Genomic DNA, 22,506 nt, shown 5'->3' with positions numbered 1-22,506 from the left:
ACCTGAGTTGGCCATGTGCAAGGCAAGTGCCTTTCTTACCCTCTGTACTATGGATCCAGCCCCTCAAACTAGTTTTCTTTTGGAGTGGCATGAAGAGTAGGGAATATAAGTGTAAGTCTCATTTAGCAGCAAGAATAATTGTATTTAGTATAAATTAGATGGTTTTCATGAATGAAATTCAAGGAATGCTTGGATTGAGGAATCTTACTAAAATCAATATCTTTATCATATAGACAGCACTAATATGAAAAAATAACAACAATGTTCTAACACATATCCTTAAAATAGCAGCAGTTGAACTTCAGGCAAAATGCCCTAAACATACTATGATGTTCATATATAGGGATTTAGGACTTAGGAACTTGAATGTGATTTTAGGTTTTGTTTGAGTTCCTGTGATATCATGTAAACCTTGAGTATTTCCTAGAAACCAAAATTGTAGAGGAAATACCCACTTTGTTTTAGAAGTGTGGTTAGGCCTTCAAAGGGTTACTACCTCTCTTTAGGCAAATCAAAATATAAGGCAAGCATGCCTTAAAATCTGCAGACTGCCTGTGTAGTTCTCAAAGATTTTATGTACATAAAGTTGCCTGCTATGCAAATAATTTGAATATGTTAGTATTACTAATGAGATATACTTCATCTGTATGCATATGATTAACACAGCCTGACCACCATCAGCATTACGCAAGGGGCGGGGAACTATTGAAACAATGATTAATCATTTCTGAACAACGTATGCCCTACTGGAGCTCCCTTTCTCCCATGATTGGTCATCTCAGATAAAGCTTTCAGATGGGGTAATATGCTCTTCTGTGTTATAGGTAGAGTGACTACAAAACCAGCATAAAGTTAACATTTACCCAGCAGTCTTTCTCAAATTGTTTATGATGTAGAACTAATTGTAAAACTCTTCATTATGTCTCTTATCAAGATCAGAGGCACATTTCAGTAAAACCTGAGGTAATTAATACTAGCCAAGTTCTTAAATTAAATTAAATTGTTGACTGAGAATGGGTTGTCTGTGAATTATTTTTCTCCTTTTTAGGGTGCTTCTACTTAATATGGTTAGAAAAATATCATAAAGACAATGTTATTTTTCTCTTTACTATTAAGCATAATGGAAGAAGATTTGGGTGGGGTCTCTGGCTAGTTCAGTGGGTTTGAGATTATATCTGCCAGTAATTGAGGATTATTCCAGCTCAATGCTCAGGATTCACTCCTGGCAATGCTTGGGGGACTTTATGTTGTGCCAGGAACCAAACAGGTTATTTGCGTGCAAGGCATGTGCCTTTCCCCTGTACTCTCTGGCCCCTCAGGCTAGTTCATTTAGCAGGAGGCATATTTGCTCTTCAAAAACTGTAGTATGAACAACCTTGTAACCATGGTGTATGAATTTAAAAAAAAAAGATGCAGAAAAAACATCTTGCTTCACCCAGGGCTGGTGAGATAATACAGTAGGCAAGAACTTGTGTTACAAAGGTCTTATTCAAGTTTGATCTCCAGCAACCCATATAGTCTCTACAAGCCCATCAGGAAGCCCACCTGTCCCTCAAGGTCACCTTTCTTCAAATTTAGGGTGAAGAAAGTTGTGGAAATTTTTTATTGTTTTTATCTCTTGAGGCCACACCTGGCAGTTTACTCCTGGCTGTCTGCTTTGAGATCACTGGTGTGGAGTTGGGGTTCTTTTCTTTGGATCCATTTAGCTGGTACTCTTTGGGCATCCAGAATGTAGTTGCATGTACTCTTCAGTTCTGGGGATTTCTCAGCAATGATGTCCTTGACTATTTATTCTTCATTGGGATTTTCTTTCTGGGACCCCAAAGATTCTTATATTGTTTCTATTGAATTTATTCCAGAGTTGTCATCTGTTCACTTTCTTTAAGGATTTTTCCAGCCTCTTCTGTTGTATGGAGCTGTTAGGTAGCTATCTTCTACATCACTGATTCTGTCCTCAGCAACTGTATATTCTCTTCTGATGAAGCTTTTCAATGAGCTTTCATTTCACCTACCATGTTTTTCAGCCCTGATATTTCTGTTTGAAGTTTTCTCATTTCTACTCTCATATCCTCTTGAGTCTTAAGGGCTGTCCATTCCATCCTTTTGTGTAAGTTCTTTGAACATCCTTAACATTTCCTCTCTAAGGTCCTGATCAGAGATGTTATATAGGTAGCATGTGTGTTTTGGGTCTCCAGAACTAGCATCTTTAGTCACAGGTGTGATGAGGTTCTGCATAATGTTCCCATTGTGAAGTTTATTGTATTGTAATGTTATTAAGTGTTGTGGTGCAGTTCCTTGACTAGAAAAACTGCAGCCATGGAGTGAAGTAGAGTAGCTGTGTTCTTGCTGGTCTCACATACCTCAGCTGGATTCAAACTGGGGCTTTTTTCCCCCCAGACTCCACCTGCAGCCGGCAGGCAGATGTTCACATACCAGAGGTTCAATTCCAACTGGTGCTTTTTAAATCCAATCTCTAGCCATTGCTTATGGCCACTTCTGCTGGTCTCACACACCTCAGCTGGATTCAAAGTGGTGCTGAAGAAAGTTTTAATCAAAATTTCATTGTCTTTAGACCTGTCAAGAAATGGATTGCACTTATAATTGGAAATGTATTTTTTCTCCTTTGCCACCTTAACAGACATGAAATATTCATAAGAAATAAGCAATGTGCAGTTGTAGGCGATAGCTACAGAAGCTAATATGTATGGACACAGATCAGCTCTAATTTGTTTCAGTTCAGAGATTGTTGTGTGGAGTGCGAAAAGCTTCTTATCCATTCCCTTCATTCTTTCCCAGTAACAGCAACAAGTGGGAATGGAGACTTTGGTGACTGGAGTGCCTTCAACCAAGCCCCCTCAGGCCCCACTGCTGCCAGCTCAGAGCTTTTTGGGGGACCTTGCCCCCAGCCCGCTGTCGAACTTGTCAGCAGCTCACAACCAGCTCTCGGCCCACCTCCGGCTGTCTCAAATTCCACAGACCTCTTTGACCTTATGGGATCTTCCCAAGCAACCATGACATCTTCCCAGAGTATGAATTTCTCTATGATGAACACTAGTACCGTAGGGCTGGGTCTGCCCATGTCAAGATCACAGGTAAGTTTTCTGCCTCCCTTGAAAATTGATTTTTAAAAGTTCTAGTGAAAATAATGGTGGATTAGTGTAGAGCAAATTTAGGTTGGTTTTGCATTTACATTACTACTACTACTATTTTGGACCACAGTTGGGTGGTGCTTAGGGAACAATCCTGATGGGTTTGGGGGACCATCTGAAGTGCTGGAAATTGAACCCAGGGAGGATGTTTGCAAGGCAAACACCCAGTCTCATGTACTATTGCTCCAGCCCTAAATTTACCTTGTTGTTTGTTGTGGGACCATACTCAGCAGTGCTCAGAACTTATTCCTGGTGGACTCTGGGGACCATATGGGGTTCTGGGATCTAACCTGAGCTGACCACATGCAAGACAAGTGCCTCGCCTGCTGTACTATCTCTCTGGTCCCTAACATGTACCTTATAATGGGCCCTGTCACCCATACTGTCTTGCAAGGAGGATGCAGCATTTGTTTGATTTTTTTTCCCTGGGAGAATGAGCCTAAAGTATAAAGGTATCAAGTCCTTCTCTCTGATGGTCACTGTCTTCCCTAGTCTGGGCCTACTGACTCATCTTTCACTCCTACTTTCCTAAAGAAAAACGTCAAGTGGGATTTTTTTTTCTTTTTAAGTGTGATTTAACAGGCCTAGAATTCAAAGACATACAGGGTTAGAATTTGTATGTTAAGCAGTACCAGGAATCTGCTACTTTTTTTTTTGAATCTGCTACTTTTGATTCAAACTTTCTTTTTTTTTTTTTTTTTTTTTTTTTTTTTTTTTTTTTTTTTTTGTTTTTTGGGTCACACCCGGCAGTGCTCAGGGTTACTCCTGGCTCCATGCTCAGAAATTGCTCCTGGCAGGCACGGGGGACCATATGGGACGCTGGGATTCGAACCGATGACCTCTTGCATGAAAGGCAAACGCCTTACCTCCATGCTATCTCTCCAGCCCCTGATTCAAACTTTCAAAGATACGTGTTGATAATACTAATGACTCATTTTAATATGTAGCGTCTCCTCTGTCAAGTGTTAGGATGAAGGAAAAGAAGAAAGAAGCAGAAAGATGACGGTACCACATTAGATCTGACATTAAGGAAAAGGAAACGAAAGCCACATTGACACTATTAATTCATGCCACACCTAAGAAACCCCTGTGCCAGTTTGCTTTCTGGGTTGCTTTCATGCTGTGCTTTAAGAATAAACCTACTTATCTGCAGACTTAATTGTAACACTATTATGGATTCTTTGCATTGTGTATTTTTCTATTCTTACTCCCCTTTTCTGTCCTAATACCCTTTTCACAGTTACCTCTATTAACTGCCGGGTACCTCTGCTTCTTTCTCCACAATTTCCTTCCTCCTAAGTAGATCCATATATACCAGTTCCTTACTTTAGGCACTAGAAATGTCCACAGAGTGGGGAAATGTAAATCAGGGCATCCAAAATATGACATGTCTTCATAGTTTTGAAAACAAGAGGAACCAGATGCTAAGGCCCTTCTGCCTTCGCCCCCTTTTACATGTTCTCAGCACTGTACCAGTCTGGCAATAAATTTCTCTAGGATGGTGGTTTCTAGGTTGGTTACTGGAAGATGTACGTTAGTATAAACATACTGTTTTCTTCTACCCAAAACATAAATTTGACTTCAAACTGACCTCTTTGGGGGAGCTGGTAGTTCTGGGTCCTGTTAGCAAGCACTGTTCTGTTTGGGGGTGTTCAGTCATAGACTAATGTATCCTCAGCAGCATTGTAAGTAGGTTGCCATCTGATAATTGACCTAGAACAGATACTTAATTTTTAGAGCATTTTTCTATTTTTCCAGCCTTTGCAAAATATACTTCTGCAGAAGCCTAATCCTCTCTATAATCAGAATGCAGATATGGTCCAGAAGTCAGTCAGCAAAACCCTGCCCTCTACGTGGTCTGACCCTAGTGTCAACATCAGCCTAGACAACTTACTACCTGGTATGCAACCTTCCAAACCCCAGCAGCCATCGCTTAATACGATGATTCAGCAGAGTAAGTGACAGCAGACAGTCTGTTTCTTATGTTCTGAAGGTCTTTCTCCCTGATGTCAAGATGTCAAAAGAGTGAAATAAAGGGATCGGAGAGAGAGCACAACCAACCCAAACGGATGGTGGTTCGAATTCTGGCATCCCATATGGTCCCCCAAGCGATTTCAGAGCACCAAGCCAGGATTAACCCCTGAGCTCCACTGAGTGTAACTCAAAAAAAAAGGTGAAATAAAAACACAGGCTGTACCAAAAGAGATTGTTTTCACCCAGATTATGCTCACCTAATACTTGAAATCCCTTCTGGTACATTGAACTACTTTGTATTCTGTTCAGTGTGACAACATTTATTGTGGTGAATTGCAGGTGAAGGGGACTTACAATAAAATTATTTGCCAGAGAAAACTTTAAAGTCTAGGCAAATATGGCAGGCAAACTTAATTGTTTAAACTCCATTATGGATGTGATAATGTTTTAATTCAATATTAAATTATAATTATTGTTCTTGTATTAAATATTCTTCTGAAAAGGTGATTTGCGTATCTTCATAATTATACATCTTGTCAGCTTTTTATAACTATGTGTTACAGCTCTATGGTTTGTGTAAATACTCAAGCTTGTTATTTTCTCCTTAACATAATTTATGTCCCCAAATACAGAATCAGTCAATATAAAAGTTTTATACACAATTGCTTTTGACAACTTATGAAGTAAAGTTTAAATAGATAGTTTAGATTTTGTAGGAATGATTTTAAAATTGGTTGGCATTTTTCCTGAGCCTCCTTTGGGGAATCTGTGCCCATAGGTAGCCAGCAAATCCTTCTCAAGCTAACTGAACTCAGTAGAAGGGAAGTTGATTGGGGCTTAGACATATTTGTGGGCAGAAGGAATATGTGCTTTAAGAATCCAGTATGATGTAAAAGTTCTTTTGTCTGTTTTCTTTTCATAGATATGCAACAACCTATGAATGTGATCACCCAAAGTTTTGGCGCTGTGAACCTTAGTTCTCCATCAAACATGCTTCCAGTCCGGCCCCAAACAAACCCTCTGATGGGGGGGCCCATGCCTGTGAGCATGCCAATGACTGGCACCATGGGAATGGCCCCTCTTGGAAATACTCCAGTGATGAACCAGGGCATGATGGGCATGAACATGAACTTAGGAATGTCAACTGCAGGGATGGGCCTGGCGGGCACAATGGGCATGGGCATGCCCAATCTAGCTATGACTTCTGGAACTCTGCAACCCAAGCAAGATGCCTTTGCAAATTTTGCCAACTTTAGCAAATAAAAAGATTGTCAAGGAGCAGAGCAATGAAGTATTGTTAGCTGTGCAAATAGGTGATGTTGGGGTGAAAAGGCTAATCAACTCCCCTTTCTTGATTTATCAGTTAATTAAAATAAACCTACATAACAAACCAAAAAGGCTGTTTTATATTTAAAAGAAAAAAGATATATCTATTATTTCCTATGGCCAGGCAAGAGCACTTCAGATGAGAAAGGAAGACTTTTTCCCAGTAAGACCAGACCAGATGGAATAGGGAGACCACCGAAAGCATTTCTATCAATTGAAGAGCCCGTTTTAACATCATGATTTGTGGGAAGAGACTGGAATAGGGCTGAATCTCTAATTTTATACTTTCCTTTTCCTGAGGAACTTGATTTCTTCTGTCCCCGAATCTCCTTGTCATAATTCAGTCTGTTCCTTTTACTATCACTCAGTCCATAAATGAAATCATTAAAGTTGGATGACCAGTTTTTTATAAGAAAATATATTTTTGTCCAAAAGAGGCACACATATGTGATTGTGGCTAAATCAAGGGTAACTGGAATGTATATACTTTTGCTAATGTTCCAGCAACACTGCTATTATAATACTATCCAAATTTTTATTGTAACAAAACCTCTTTAAGCAATTGGTCACAGCAATGGGACTTTTCACATCTCTTCTGCTATAATTATCCTCTGCAGAAGTAGGAAGAAATATTTTTTCAGACTGCTCTATGGTTTCCTTTAAAAAGTAAAGGAAATAAAACCTCCAGTATTTTTGTTTGTTTTTAGCAGTCATTATTTACACTTTGCAGTGATTAACTTGGCAAGGCTTCCTTCCGTGTTTAGCCCTATAGCCACCATTAATAGTCAGGAACAGTCAAAGAGAAAAATATTTATTTTTATGCTTTCTTTTCCAGAAACCAGTAAGGTAAAAATCCATTAAACCTTTAAGTTAAATATAAATGTTAGAGCTCCATAATGTTGGCTTTTAGATTTTATACAGTGTTTGGTTTGGTTTTGAATGTATATGACATTAGCAATATGGTTCCAATACAGAGGAGTTAAATATATATTATTAAAGGAGGCCTGTAGCAGTCAGATTTTATTGATTTAATGGCAAATGAAGTTAATTTAAAAAAATTTTTTTCTGCTGTAATTCTGCATTAAGCTCACATGAAAATCATGATTCTTGAGTTTGGAATGCAAAAAATAAATTGTTTCACCCTCAAGTTGGGAATATTTTTAAAAATAAATACTATAATATAGGTATCAAATTATTACCTTCCCACTTTGTGTTGAAATTTTTTTATTAAATTGATGAAACTTTGTTTGCATTGTATTCATAATGTTCTGTTATAATAACATTAAAATGTTCATTAAAATCAATGTCAAACTGCTTTTTCTTTTATTCTGTTAGACATTTGAGACCGTTTGGGGAAAAATAATTATAATTTGGGCAAAGTAATTTTTATAAATAATTTAAAATTATTTAATGACTTCTCTATTCTTTCTTATGAAGCCCTACTGTTAGAAATTAAAATCGAAGCAGCAAAGATATCCTGACCTGCTCCATTCTTGCTAATGTTCCATCTACAACATTTCTAATTAGGCAGAAATTCATGTACTTCAGCTAAGTGGTAATGAAAAGTGATTCATTTGCTGAATAAGAGATGAGAGAGAGTGTAATTAGCCGACTGCGGTTTTTAATCTTTCAACAATTCAATGTGTTTAAATTAGTTTCAAAGAATAGGAGCTTTCAAGTGTTGTGACTTCAGTGCAGTCAAGCCAGGCTCTGCTGGCAGCATGGAGAACATCTTCACTGATAGTTGAAGCCCATAAACTTAACTGGATGCTTTCTTTTAAATGGAGATTTTGTTTCAGCATCCCCTTTTCAAACAAGTGATTCTTGGAGAAAGTAAGTTCTTTAAGTTTTTTTAATCAAATGAGAATTGATCTGTTATTTTCTGTATTTGCCTTCTTCCTATGTTGTAACTCCAAGGACAAATGAGAACCCCCAAATCAATTATTGTACCCCCAAATAGTTACTTGGCTTATCAGTCTATTTTTGCTCCCAACTCCATGACTGAAACAGGAATTGTGTCATTGGGGAGTCATCCAATAAAATTTGCTGCAAATGGTATACAGTCACTCGAGGTGGAAAGAAATGCTGGTCCTTTGACCCTTCTCAGCAATTTCTAAGGGTTGTGTGTGTGTGTTTCATGTTGCCTGATATTTTGGGGGGGGGCATAATTATTGTTTAAATAATTTACATGTAACAAGCATGTTACTACTCCAGATTCATTCCTTTCCCTGGAGAATCTCTGATAGAATTCTCAGAATCTTCAGAAGTATATGCACACAGTATTATCTTTTTTATTTGTTTTGTTTTAGGGCCACATCTGGCAGAACCTAGGGCTTACTACTGGCTCTGCGCTTAGGGATCAGTGCTGGTGGGGCTCAGCATGTGATGCTGGAAATCTAATCCAGGTCAGTATGCACAGCAAACACTCTCCCTATACACAATGCAGGATCTTTTGTTGTTTAAAATAAGTTGCTTATTATTTTAAAGCCAATCTGAGTACAAAGCCAGAAGTAACACTTGGGCACCACCAGGTATAGCCCCAAAAATATAACAGTTGCTTAAATAATGCCTAGAATGCTTTGGGGATATTGTCACTAGAAAGTTAAGACCTTTGGTTAACTTCAACACAAAGACTAACACTCAGACATTTAAACAAAATGGGTTTTCTTTCTTGCAACTAGGTAGGATTTACCTTTTCCAAATTTTACATCATCTCACTATGAAGATCAGTCATGAGAATATAGTTTCCTCGCTAAGCTTTTAGGAGGAAAATAAAATAAAGCCTCAGCACTACAGAATACCATATGTTCACTGCATTTCTGAAATAAAACAGCTTTGTGTTTCTACTCTGGGGAGATACCAAGGCATTGAGAAAAGCCTTACTGTCTGGCCTTGATCAGTTTATGTGACTTCTTGAGCCCTATCGAAATTTTAAAAATGAATTTAGAATCTGCAGGTGGTTAATCCAGTAGCACTAATACTTGTGTCGAGTGTTTCTCGGCTTCCATTTTTATTTTGAATTACAGAGTTGTGCTAAGGTTTCAAGAACTTTGCTTCCGGGCTGGAGCGATAGCACAGCGGTAAGGCATTTGCCTTGCACACAGAAAATCCCTGGCATCCCAAATGATCTCCTGAGCCTGCCAGGAGCTATTTCTGAGCACAGGGCCAGGAGTAACTCCTGAGCACCACTGGGTGTGGCCCAAAAACCAAAAAAGAAAAAACTTTGCATTCATCATAATACTAAACGTGTTACATGAATGCCATTTTATCTACAGTGAAAATCTAAAAGCTTTGCACCTAAAAGCAGTGGAGTTAGGGTTAGGGTTGAGAGACTATTCTAAATTGACTTATTTTTTATTTATTTTTTTTTAATTGACTTCTAATTGAAGATTTTCCCCATGCCTGAATTTAATTTTGCTTGTTCTAACAGACAAGGAAATTGTAAATTGGCTATTTTGTGAATTTGCCATTTCACTTGGATTTAACCAGGTTAGTGCCACTGGGAGGGAGAGAATTCTTTATACTGAAGCCTTGGTTAGGAATTGCCTGGGCAATTACAGTGCCCAGCTTTTAGAAACAATAGCTTCCTTAGTGGTTTTTTGACTGCTGCAGTTTTGTAGCATAAGACCTTGCTGTTCTAATACCAAATAAACAATCAGATATGAAAACAAAATCTACCCATAATTTTCTTTTCGTCTTTTATTTCTGGTGTTTAGTATATGATGCAATGTGACTTGCAGTCGACTTCTCAAGACCCACTGCCTGGGTGTGAAAATGGCTCTTCTGAGTCACAGAGAGGAACCTGCTGCTGCTCTATCTGACTCAGTTTCTTGGGACTATATCTGTCTTTATTTGGGAGGGGGAGGAGGGAGTGGACAGGGTGGGAGATGGGAACACCTGGCAGTGCAGGTGCAGGTGCAGTGCCAGTATTTGAACCACTCAACACAAGCAAGCCAAGTGTTGGTGACCCGTAAGGAGACATTTTATTTTGCTTTGAACTCTACACTTTAATTCTACACGTGCTCATTAACAATGGCAGCCTTGGGGCTGGAGCAGTGGCGCGGGTGGTAGAGCGTTTGCCTTGCATGTGCTGACCTAGGAAGGACCACGGTTCGATCCCCTGGCATCCCATATGGTCCCCCAAGCAAGGAGCGATTTCTGAGCACATAGCCAGGAGTAACCCCTGAGGTGTGGCCCAAAAACCAAAAAGAAAAAAAAAGAAAACAATGGCAGCCATGCTTAGGCCTATTTCTTACAGATGTAAGTCACTCCTACCGTAACTCCAGATACAGTCTTGCTCCCCACCATGTGGTAATCTTACAACAGTTCAGGTGCTTACACTTTCAGGGTCTGGAGCAATTTCCAGGTCCCAAAGGGAAAACATGGGTTTCATTTGTTCCTCTTTCGATACCAAAGTCCTGAACTAGAAAACCCTACATTTCTTTGCTATTTGATTTTTCCTATTCAGTTATGGTCTTTAAATGTAGTTTCTAAAATTTAGCAAATATGTTTCTATAATAAAAATGTGTATAGTAGGGCCCGGAGAGATAGCACAGCGGCGTTTGCCTTGCAAGCAGCCGATCCAGGACCAAAGGTGGTTGGTTCGAATCCCGGTGTCCCATATGGTCCCCCGTGCCTGCCAGGAGCTATTTCTGAGCAGACAGCCAGGAGTGACCCCTGAGCACCGCTGGGTATGACCCAAAAACTAAAAAAAAATAATAATAATGTGTATAGTAGTCACACTCTTTGTCATTTGTAATGAGATAAAGAGGGCTTAAAGTGGACTATGGAGTTTGCTTTTGGCAGACCATTTACATCTGCAAAAACAGCCCCAGAGCCAGAGACAGTAAGGGGGTAAGGTCCTTGCCTTGCTCACCCTGAGACCCCCAAGCACAATACAGGAAGTCCAAGAGAGTAGATAACAGCACACAGTTGGCATAAGGGAGCGTGTCTATCATTACTTATCGGGGAAATATAAATCAAAACACCAGTGACAATAACATATCAAAAGGAACTGAAAACAGCTGGGGAGATAACTGGGTAAGTTGCTTGCTTGCACATAGCCAACCTGGACTTGACCCCCAGCACCACATGTTACTCTCGGCTCTGCACTCAGGAATAAGCACTCCTGGCAGTGTTCAGGGGACCATGTGGGAAGCTGGGGGTTGAACTCAGGTTGGCATGTATAAGGCAAATACCTACCCACTGTACTGTATTATCTCTCCATCACCAAGACTTCTAAAATAAATGTAGAACAGGACTGCCAAGTGACCGGCAATTCTATTCAGCATACCCCCAAACATAAAAGTACTAGTTTGAAAACATAAATGCTCATCTGTTACAGTACTATGTCCAATAACCAGGCTACAGAAATAAGTCAAATGTCCTAAGATAGATGGAATTCGGCAGCACATATACTAAAATTGGAACAATATAGAGAAAATTAGCATGGCCCCTGCGCAAGGATGACACGAAAATTCATGAAGAATTCCATATTTTAAAAAAAAAATTTTTTTTAGGATAAGTAAGTATAAAATGTAGGGTCTGAGGAGATAGTACTTGCGTTACACATGACTGGCCTGGGTTCAATCCCTGACACCCAATATAGGCCTTAGAGCCTGCCAAGAGTGATACCAGAGCCCTGAGCACTGCTGAATGAATCCTTAAACCAAAAATAAACACACAGTGTACTACTACTCCTACGCTATAAGAAAAAACGTTTTGCAGCTGGCAGTAATTCGGATAGGACTAGAAAGCATCATGTTAAGTCAAATATGTCAGAGGGAAAAGGAAAATTCTCATTTATGGTCTACGAAAAGACAGAATAAGAGAGCAAACAGTAAAAAAAAAACCCTTTTGGCCTTAGATTTGCAAAACTTGAGTTATTAAGGATGAGGGAATGTGAAGAAAGAACATAGGACAGTGAGAGATGATCTTGGCTCTTCATGCTGGGGGTGAAGTTAGGTGCATTAGTTTTGTGCATCAAAGGCATAAACTCTGGAGTTGGAGTGATAGCACAGCGGTAGGGTGTTTGCCTTACAGCCACCCCAGACAGACCTGGTTCCAATCCTGGCATTCCATATGGTCCCCCGAGCCCGCCAGGAGTGACTTGAGTGCAGAGCCAGGAGTAACCCCTGAATGCTGCCAACCCCCCCCCCAAAAGCATAAACGTTAATACTGTCACATTACCTCATTTGCAATGAAAAAAAAATTTTTTTTAATTTGGGCCTAAATGACAAAACAGCGGGTAGGGCATTTACTTAGCATGCAGTGGACCTGGATTTGCTCCTGTCATGTCATATGGCCCCCCAAGCCTGGAATCATGAGTGCAGAGCCAGGAGTAAATCCTGAGCACTGTTGGGTGTGGCCCCAAAACAAATTTTTTTAAAATTTCATTTTCTTTAGAGCATTTTTTTTTTTTTTTTTTTTTTTTTGGTTTTTGGGCCACACCTGTTTGACGCTCAGGGGTTACTCCTGGCTATGCGCTCAGAAGTCGCTCCTGGCTTGGGACCATATTGGATGCCGGGGGATCGAACCGCAGTCCATCCTACACTAGCGCTTGCAAGGCAGACACCTTACCTCTAGCGCCACCTTCCCGGCCCCAGCATTTTTATTTCTATGAGGTACATCTTTTCATATTTACCATCTCTAATACAAATAGTAATTTAAAAATGAAAAACAATTGAGTTGTAATAAACTCCTTGCCTGTCAAAATGGAATTTTTTGAAGAACTATTTTCTCCCAAATAATTTATGAGTGACAGAGATAGTTGGAAATGATCACTTTGGGCAAGAACTGGGTCTAAAAGAGAAAGTGATATGCATGATACCTCTTCAGAACAATATTGAAAATCATAGTGTCTAAAGGGGGAGAAAAGGAATGAGAGAAACACAAGAAAAATGTCTTCCACAGCGGCATTCAGGGGAGGGGACTGGGGGACAGGCAGGAGGGACACTGGGAACTTGGTGGTAGGATATGTGTACTGGTGAAGGATGTTGTACATTGCATGACTGAAAATCTCAAACAACTTTGTAACTGGGAAAAACACTTATGAACAACCTCATAAATCACGATGTTTAATTTTTGACAAAGAAATTTTATGAGTGGTATTGATAACATTAAGAGATCTCTTGGATATTTTTTTCTTGGAGTAGTAGCACAATGGTGGGTGCTTACCTTGCACATGGCTGACCCAGGACGGACCTGGGTTTGATCCCCAGCATCCCATATAGTCCCCCAATTCAGGAGTGATTTCTGAGCACATGGCCAAGAGTAACCCCTGAATGTCACCGGGTGTGGCCCAAAAAAAAACGGAAAAAAAATAGATCTCTTGGGGGAGGGGGCAGAGCGATAACACACGGGTGTTTGTCTTGTATGTGACCACCCCTGGATGGACCAGGGTTTGATTCCCAGCATCCCATATGGTCCCCAGAGCCTGCCAGGAGCGATTTCTGAGCACAGAGCCAGAAGTAACTGAGTGCCACTAGGTGTGACCCCAAATCAAAACAAACAAAAATCTCTTGGTAACAGAAACAGGCACAGCAGGTAGGGCATTTGCCTTGCACACAGCCCACCCAGGTTCCATCCCAGTATCCGATATGGTTTCCTGAGCACTGCAGGAAGTAATTCCTGAGTGCAGAGCCAGGAGTCACTGCTGGGTTTGGCCAAAAAACCAAACTACAAAAGATCTCTTACCTGGCTTTCTAGACTGTGGGTGGGCCCTCATCTCTGCTTTTGCATTTATTTAGTCTGTGCAACAGGACTTTGGCAGGTGATGACCAAGGCCAGTCGTTACGCATTTACAAAGGATAAAACCTGGTAGTCCCCCTGGGGCCCTCCATTCCCAATCCTTTTGAAAATCATGAGCTAGGGTTGTTATTTCCCAGGAACTACAATCTATGTGTTTGATTCACTGTAAGGATCTGTATAAGGCACATAGAATTTTGGTGGATTTGCCTTTTGCTTCAGTCACAGATGACACCAGTCTCAGAAAACTGCTCCCAGGGCTTGGAACCTGAACACTAAAGTCATACCTTTGGCTCAGTTTCATAGAGGATTTCTCTGATATTTGGTGCCTATTTACTGGTTTCTATCAGTTACCTATTTTGGGATGGGGAAGATGGCATTTATTTTAGAAGAGTTTCAACTGAGGGATAGAGTTGAGGTGTGCTAAGGAATTTGCAAACTTTTTCTACTGAGGGGAAATGCCATGTGGGTGGACCGGGCAGTTCCACAGAAGAGAACCCAGATGTATTCTAGATGTGGCTTGAGCCCAATGTCAAAGGCAAAGCACTGAAGATAGAGGACAGGCAAGCGCAGAGGTAAGTGTTAAGGGAGGGCCAAGAGCCCAAGAGTGGGGGTTTGCTGAAGCCCCTCCTCATCTGTTTTCTGTGCCCCCGTGTCAAAGGGCTAACTTTGGCCAATTTGATCTGTCCAACTTTAGACTTTGAATGTGAAATGCAAATGGTGAATGGCAATGATTTGATGCTTAGTGTCACTGGGTCTCTGCAGTTTTCATACTCCCAAACCCAGTTTCATCCACGATCCATTTTTACTCCTCCAGCAACATTTCAGACCTTCAAAGACTGTCCACGCCACACGGTAAACTCTTCCCTGCATTATCCTGATCTCTGACGACACTTTCTCAGATGCCACCATAAAGCTACACTAAACAGACAGTAAATGGCTGTGAGGTCATGTATATCTTAAATGGGCACAGAATATTCTGCAAGTATTCTAAATTATACCAACAGATGAACCACAAAGCAAATAAAAAAAAAGATCTCTAAGAGGAAGCCTCTTGTTGGTTTTATAGGAATGGTGATAGTATTTAGCAGAAGGCAGCCAAATCTTAAAAGCCAACAATTCTTACAGATTTGGAGCTGAACAACCAAAGCTCCTTAAGGGATCAAGAGATAAGTTTTAAGAGAAGTCACCAAAATGTATGGGTGATGGCCAAGGCCTTCTTATTTAAGGAATCTAGTTCAAAAGTGACACACTGCAATGTGTGCTGAAGAAAGTGCCTGTGGCAATATGTTGTGTTTATCTCTGAAAAACAGAATTGAGACGTTTGGCCCCCAAGTTATAGTAGAAGTGATATTTTTAGATGGAAGGTGTTCTCAAGAGAATATCTGTATTGACATCTCTAAAGTCAGGTTTAAATGAGCCTAGTATTTTTGGATTACCAGTGGTTGATCTTATTTTTGATAGGGGAAAATAATGTCTTTTATGGGAAACAAAGCGAAGCTTAAGGCACAAACTATACAAAGAATCTCTTTTTAAGCATTTTTATAGAAAACTGATGACTGAATAAAAGAACTATTAGTGTCTTTAATGCAGCATTTTATTATTGTTCTTTGGAATTCAATCGTACAGTGAACCAACAATCTTACAATTGAAAATATTTCATTTGTTAAAAACCTTTCATGTGGGGCTGGAGAGAAAGCACAGAGGTAGGGCATTTGCCTTGAATGCAGCAGACCCGGGAGGGATCTGGTTTGACTCCTGGCATCCCATTTAGTTCCCCAGCCTGCCAGGGGCGAGTTCTGAGTGCAGAAGCCAGGAGTGACCCCCAGTGCCACTGAGTGTGGTCCACAAACCAACCAACCAATCAATAAATAAAGTTTTAATAAAGAACTTTTCATATACTCTTTGATCCCTCCCTCATAGAAAAGTGTGTGTGTGTGTGTGTGTGTGTGTGTGTGTGTGTATGTCTCCATACACATAATATCTGGCTTTCTGTTTAAATATAAAATAAACATTGGCTCTTAATAGTGCTTCTTCACCAAAATTTTAAATGTCCCAAGAGTTATCAGATTCGAATGCTAAAAAAGGGTGCCATAAGGTACTGCTTTAGTAATTAACTGGTTCTTTAATAAGGCTTCAATTACTTTGTTTCATGATAAGGAAAAAAAATATGTTCCAAGACAGACTTACATTCGACATCTGGGAACCTCCTAACAGCTGGCTACCTAATGAATATGCATCTGTTTAAGAGGCTGTAGACCATTAATAAACCAATAGATGTAAAGCAGAAAGCGTCTTTGTCAGCTTCGACCGAGATTGGACGCAATGTGCTATGAAGCGTCACTGTCACATTGAATCATGTCTGGGAGGTTAACAATCCACTATTAGCTGTTCACGTTTGGGGTTTTTTGTTTTGGAGCCACACCCAGAGATGCTCCTGGCTCTGCACTCAGGTATCACTCCTGGCGGTACTCGGGACCAGATAGGATACCAGCAGGGTGAGAAGCAAGCACCTTTGCAGCTCTGCACTCTTGCTAACACTTCCCAGAAGAGAGTCTTAAGTTCCAATGCACCACCTTCTCCAGATGGAGAACATTGATCTGTGCCAAAAAAGCACCTTCCACTAAGCCACAGTTCACCAGTACTAAATTGGAACAAGGTGACATCTCTAGAAGGGCAACACAGGAAGGGCCAGGACTGAATTTGTGTGAGGCACAGCCTTGTACTGATGGAAAATGTTGAGAAAATCAGCTGGATCCAGGTAATAGGGGCCTGGTGGGGTCTTTTCAGGGCACTCCTGCCTTGCCATGAATACATATGAATATGCGTGAAATACGTTCATTCAGGCACTGAGCAAAGCCTCCAGGAGTCACACAGGTGGTGTACCCATAGCCGTACTGGGGAGCACAAGTCCCCAATTCCTGGAGTAGACCTTGAGGAAGGACAGATATCTGCAGTGTGTGTGAGTCAATCTGCAGAAAGGTGAGAGATAAGCGGGTCTGTTTTTCCACCAAGCATCCTCCCTCAGTTCTCACACATTGGCTGTGAGGACTCAGATCAAGGAGGAAGATGAAGAGTAGTCAATGCTCAAACAACAAAGTTCAAACCCTTCTCTAGGGAACCATTATGACAATAATAGTTGAAAATGGTCACTCTAGATAAGAACTGGGTGCTGAAAGGAGGCAAAGTGATAATGCATTGTACCCCTTTAGTAACAATATTGATAACCACAGTGTCTGAAAGGAAAAAGAGAAGGAGGAGGAAGGGGGAGGAGGCATGCTGAGGGTGGTGGTAAGAAGGGAAACTGGGAGATTGGTGGCAGAAAATGCACACTGGTGAAGGGATGGGTGTTGAAATAAATTAAGTATGACCAAAACTTAACTAGCAACAACTAATTTCAAACTATCTCACAGTGATGTAATTTAAAAAAATTTAAACTACGTTCTCTGGAGCCAGAGGAGGGCATTTGGTAGGCCAATGCTTCTCAATTATTTTCTCTCATGCCCCGCCTAGGAAGAAGAAAATATTTTTCAATACCCCCGAGCGACTGTAAAAAGTATCTTTAAAAAAAAAAAAAAAAAGCTTTAACCTGCAAAACAAAAATATATCAAATAATTTGAGCTGATTTTTTAATCAGAGGCGATGTCTGGATTAATGGCCACAATGAGCACGTTTTGCACTGCATAGCTTTTCGAAGTGGGGTTTGAAGCAGGACACAACAACTCTCAGCTCCAGAGACATACAGAGACATAAACACGGGGCTTAGCTTGTTAGGACAGTGTTTGCCAGGTCAAACACGCCCCCTTTATGAAGCCCCCTTTATGGAGCTTCGCCCCCCCCCCGTGGGCGCGCCCCACTATTTGAGAAACACTGCACTCGACCAACACAGGACAGACTGGTTCGTGTCCTGGCATTCCATATGGTCCCCCAAGCTTGCCAAGAGCAACTTCTGAGCACAGAGCCAGGAGTAACCCCCGAGTGCCACCGGGTGTGACCCAAAACCAACAAACAAACTACCCTCTCTGTTTCATTTGGCTCACCTACCCTCTGAGGCAGCTAAAACATGATCTTCCACACAAGGCACATTTATGACAAACCTGCCATACAATTTCTATTTTAACCATTGTTAAAGTATACAGCTAAATGGTCCTGGGGTATACTCACTACTATATAATCGATTATCTCTGAAATTTTCATCTCCCCAGTCTGAAGCTGTCCTCGTTAAACACACCTCCCACCAAATGGCCTTCCTAGGCTCTGGCAGCCTCCTCTCTCCTGCAGTGTGGATGTGATTCCTGGATGCGATTACTCTTCGTTCCTGTATAAAGAATCTGTCCTTCTGTGGCTGGTTTATTCTAAGGGTGTCTTAAGGTTCCTCTGATGCACAGAACACACAAGATGTACACTTGGTTGTCCATTTAGCTTTGGACACAACTGATCCCTCCTTTTGGCTGTGGCTAAGGACTGCAGCTCGAAGATGGGGCACAAACAATTCTTCATTCAAATCTGATTTTGGAGGCTGGTGAGGTGGCACTAGAGGTAAGGTGCCTGCCTTGCAAGTGCTAGCCAAGGAAGGACCACGGTTTGATCCTCTGGCGTCTCATATGGTCCCCACAAGCCAGGGGCAATTTTTTTTTTTCGGGCCACACCGTTTGATGCTCAGGGGTTACTCCTGGTTAAGCGCTCAGAAATTGCCCCTGGCTTGGGGGGACCATATGGGATGCCGGGATCGAACCGCGGTCGCAGTCCTTCCTTAGCTAGCGCTTGCAAGGCAGACACCTTACCTCTAGCGCCACCTCGCCCCGCCACCAGGGACAATTTCTGAGCACTTAGCCACGAGTAACCCCTGAGCATCAAATGGGTGTGGCCCAAAAAAACAAAACAAAACAAAAAAACAAATCTGATTTTGGTTTTCTGGGGTATATCATTAGAGCTGGAATTGCTGGGCTATAGGGCAATTCTGTTTAATTTCGGAAGAAGTGGCCTGTGGCGCCTTGGGAACTTCTGTTTTAGCTTTAGTTTTAGGAGACACGCCCAAAGATGATGAGGGCTCCCTTCTGGTGGTGCTGGGAATCAAACCCCAGTGAGCCCTGTGTGGAGCAAGCACCCTCTCTGCTCTAGCCCAGGATTTCTTTTCTCACCTGGCATGGGGTTCCAAATCAAACTCCATTTTCTTCTCTTGGATTTTGCAAGGAGAAAGTCCAATACTCTGTTCATTTCATTCGGATTTTTTCCTCTCCTGCCCGCCATTTCAAGTCTGAAAAATAAAAATGCACTATAGAAACATGTTGTTGGTTGTTTGTTTCTAAAGAGAATTAAGACCAATCCACTCCCCACAATAAAAAGTGATTTATTACAAATGTGTTCTATCACAAGCTTAGAATTACAGTTCTCTTGGAAGATCCACAGTATCAAATACATATGTAAAAGCAAGTGCTTTCAGCTTGTGTGACTCCTTTGTTAAATAAAACATTACCTTGAATTCTTACATAGCGATTAGCACCCTCTTGATATAGACTGTAAGAACCATTTTCTCTCAGAATATATGTAAAAATTACCACTATTCCATCTAATATGCCCAGGTTACAGATGGTAAGTAAAATCTCCCAAATGATGGATTGGTTTGGTGATAGAGGAAAGCAGTTTTGTAGGAAAGGACGGGTTGTATTGTTTGTAGAAATCTGACAATATCCTAAACCATAACAGTAAGAAATCATATATTTGGCTATGCAGTAATTGTTTCTCATTCTGAACTGGTAGACACTGATCTGAAATTCCAATGCCATATTCAGAGAACCTCAGGCATCACTTTAATGCAAGTATGATGAAGAAACATTTCTGTTTTAAGGGGGAAGAATCCTTTAAAAACTTATACATTTATATGTATACCCATGTACCTTAGACACTAGCAAATAAATGGCTTAAACTTGGAGTAAATGATAATATTGGTTCACCCTGGTAACATTTGCTAGACAACTGACTTTTTTTTAAATAAACTTATTGAAAGAAAAAGCATCCCATAGTTGACATAACTGATCGTAATACATTTGTTTCAAGATGACCCAAAGCAAAGTCATTAAAACACAGAAAATAGAAAGAAAAACTAAAAAAATGGAAGAGAAAAGAAAGGAAAAAAAAAAGTACAGGGGCCGGGAAGGTGGCGCTAGAGGTAAGGTGTCTGCCTTGCAAGCGCTAGCATAGGACGGACAGCGGTTCTATCCCCCGGCGTCCCATATGGCCCCCCAAGCCAGGGGCTATTTCTGAGTGCATAGCCAGGAGTAACCCCTGAGCGTCAAACAGGTGTGGCCCAAAAACCAAAAAAAAAAAGTTCAGTAGCAAGTATATTTGTGAAAATTGTTGATGGGGCTGGAGAGATAGCATGGAGGTAGGACGTTTGCCTTGCATATGGAAGGACGGTGGTTCAAATCTCGGCATCCCATATGGTCCCCCAAGCCTGCCAGGAGTGATTTCTGAGTGTAGAGCCAGGAGTAACCCCTGAGCGCTGCCGGGTGTGACCCAAAAAAAAAAAAAAAAAAAAGAAGAAAATTGTTGTATCACCAATGAACTCATTAAAGTAGTAGCAGAAGGTTTAGTAAGCTATTTATTTTTATTTTTTTAAGTTAAAGAAATACAGTTAAAAATATACAGTAAAGGGCCCGGAGAGATAGCACAGCGGTGTTTGCCTTGCAAGCAGCCAATCCAGGACCAAAGGTGGTTGGTTCGAATCCCGGTGTCCCATATGGTCCCCCGTGCCTGCCGGGAGCTATTTCTGAGCAGACAGCCAGGAGTAACCCCTGAGCACCGCTGGGTGTGGCCCAAAAAACCAAAAAAATATATATATATATACAGTAAAAAAGGTGTAAGAATGGTAATTGTTGTTTGCATAGGCCCAGCAAAATATGGGGAAAACAGAATGAAAGAGTCTTGGCCTAAATACAAGAAGACCTTACCCCTGAAGTATTCTGGCATAAGACCAACTCTGAGCTCCAGGCATATTAGGTTGTCCTACCCGAGTCATTCTCTGTGGTCCCAGTATAATTTTTTCACACAATCGCTGTGGCTTTTATTATTTGATTTTCTTCACCAACCTCCCAACTTTACTTCTCCATGTTCTAAAACTATTTAGAGACAGATGAGAGGATCAATGGAATTCATGAGGGAATGACTCTAAGAAGGTGTAATCTCTCTCCTTCAGGGTCAGATCTTCCTTTCACTGTTATTTGTAGGAAGATGGCCTGAATAAATCCTTACCCTGTGGTAAATCTTTACCTCCTTTTCCTCCATGGACTTTGCAGAAGAGCTATATTTTGGGGATTCAGTTATTAGTGCTGGAGTTCACAAAATTCTTCAATATCCTGAAGTGATTATTTTCTACTATTACTGAGTTAACAGTTTGCATCAGTGTCAGTGTAAATTCTTTTTCTGGAAGCTCAGCAACAGAGAACATGCCTTGCATGGGTGAGTCCATGTTCTCGGCAGACAATGGGAATTGCCTTAGAAAATCCTTGAGGAACTGAATTATGCATATGTAAATCACATAATGGCTTGCATATACAAATGTGCAAGTTAACATACAACCAAATGTAATGGGGAGTCACCCTTTAATCCCTGAGACATTAAACACTACTAGAACATAGAGGTGTATACACTATGAGATCAGAGGAAAACCAAACTGCCCACCTGGAAAAGAAAAACAAGACTCCACCAGCAAACTAGGCAAAAAATTAAAGGGAGAAGGAGCTACAGAAGAGCCAATCCTATTTCCACTGGAAAAAAAAAACACTTGCCAACTCCCAGGGGAGCTTAATCATAGTGGAGAGATGCAGCTAGGCCTCCATATGGGGAAGAAAGAAATGGTTTGAGGTCCTGACCACATGTCTCCACAGTCCACATTGCTCCCCAGCACAGATGGGTGCTTCCAGCCACATTCTCCTAGCATATCCCACACACTGACCTCTGCTGTTCTGCTGTGCAGGACACCCAAAGATGAACAGGCCCTATCTATGACCAGATTTGTCCTCCCCAGTAGACAGGACACACCTGCTGTGCACATGTGTAAGCCGACTATAGATTGTATGTTAGGCTGGGTAGTGGAGGGAAGAATCGAGGAAGGGAGGAAGGAAATAACTCTTGTCTACCACATTTCAGCTATTCTCTGCTAAGTAGTGAATGAGTCAAATTCATTTTCTGAAAAGAAAAACTGAGACCCATTATACTTTTGTTAAGAGATGGGAAAACTCGGGGCCGGGTGGTGGCGCTAGAGGTAAGGTGCCTGCCTTGCCTGCGCTAGACTAGGATGGACCGCAGTTCG

The 22,506-nt window shown here is 41.1% G+C and overlaps 1 protein-coding gene and 1 non-coding gene across 3 annotated transcripts in view; both read left to right on the top strand.

The window, feature by feature from the left end:
• CLINT1 (clathrin interactor 1) overlaps window positions 1-7,753 on the top strand; it is a 75,678-nt gene extending 67,925 nt beyond the window's left edge. Inside the window, exons 10-12 of one of the 2 annotated variants that reach the window (XM_049775709.1) lie at window positions 2,797-3,092; window positions 4,956-5,103; window positions 6,046-7,753. In XM_049775709.1, the coding sequence (XP_049631666.1) occupies window positions 2,797-3,092; window positions 4,956-5,103; window positions 6,046-6,386 (785 nt within the window). In that variant the 3' untranslated portion in view covers window positions 6,387-7,753. Of the gene's footprint in view, window positions 1-2,796; window positions 3,093-4,907; window positions 5,104-6,045 lie in introns of both variants that reach the window. The other variant, XM_049775708.1, reaches the window with a different exon arrangement.
• A 4,091-nt stretch (window positions 7,754-11,844) lies between these two features.
• On the top strand, window positions 11,845-11,949 carry LOC126013122 (U6 spliceosomal RNA). The gene has a single exon (XR_007497453.1). It is a non-coding gene; the product is annotated as a U6 spliceosomal RNA (small nuclear RNA).
• Window positions 11,950-22,506: the final 10,557 nt, after the last annotated feature.

Source organism: Suncus etruscus, chromosome 6, assembly GCF_024139225.1.
Source record: "Suncus etruscus isolate mSunEtr1 chromosome 6, mSunEtr1.pri.cur, whole genome shotgun sequence".
NCBI classification, from domain to species: Eukaryota; Metazoa; Chordata; class Mammalia; order Eulipotyphla; family Soricidae; genus Suncus; species Suncus etruscus.
Note: the sequence above shows the minus strand (reverse complement) of the source record. Positions and strands in the feature narration are given on the sequence as shown.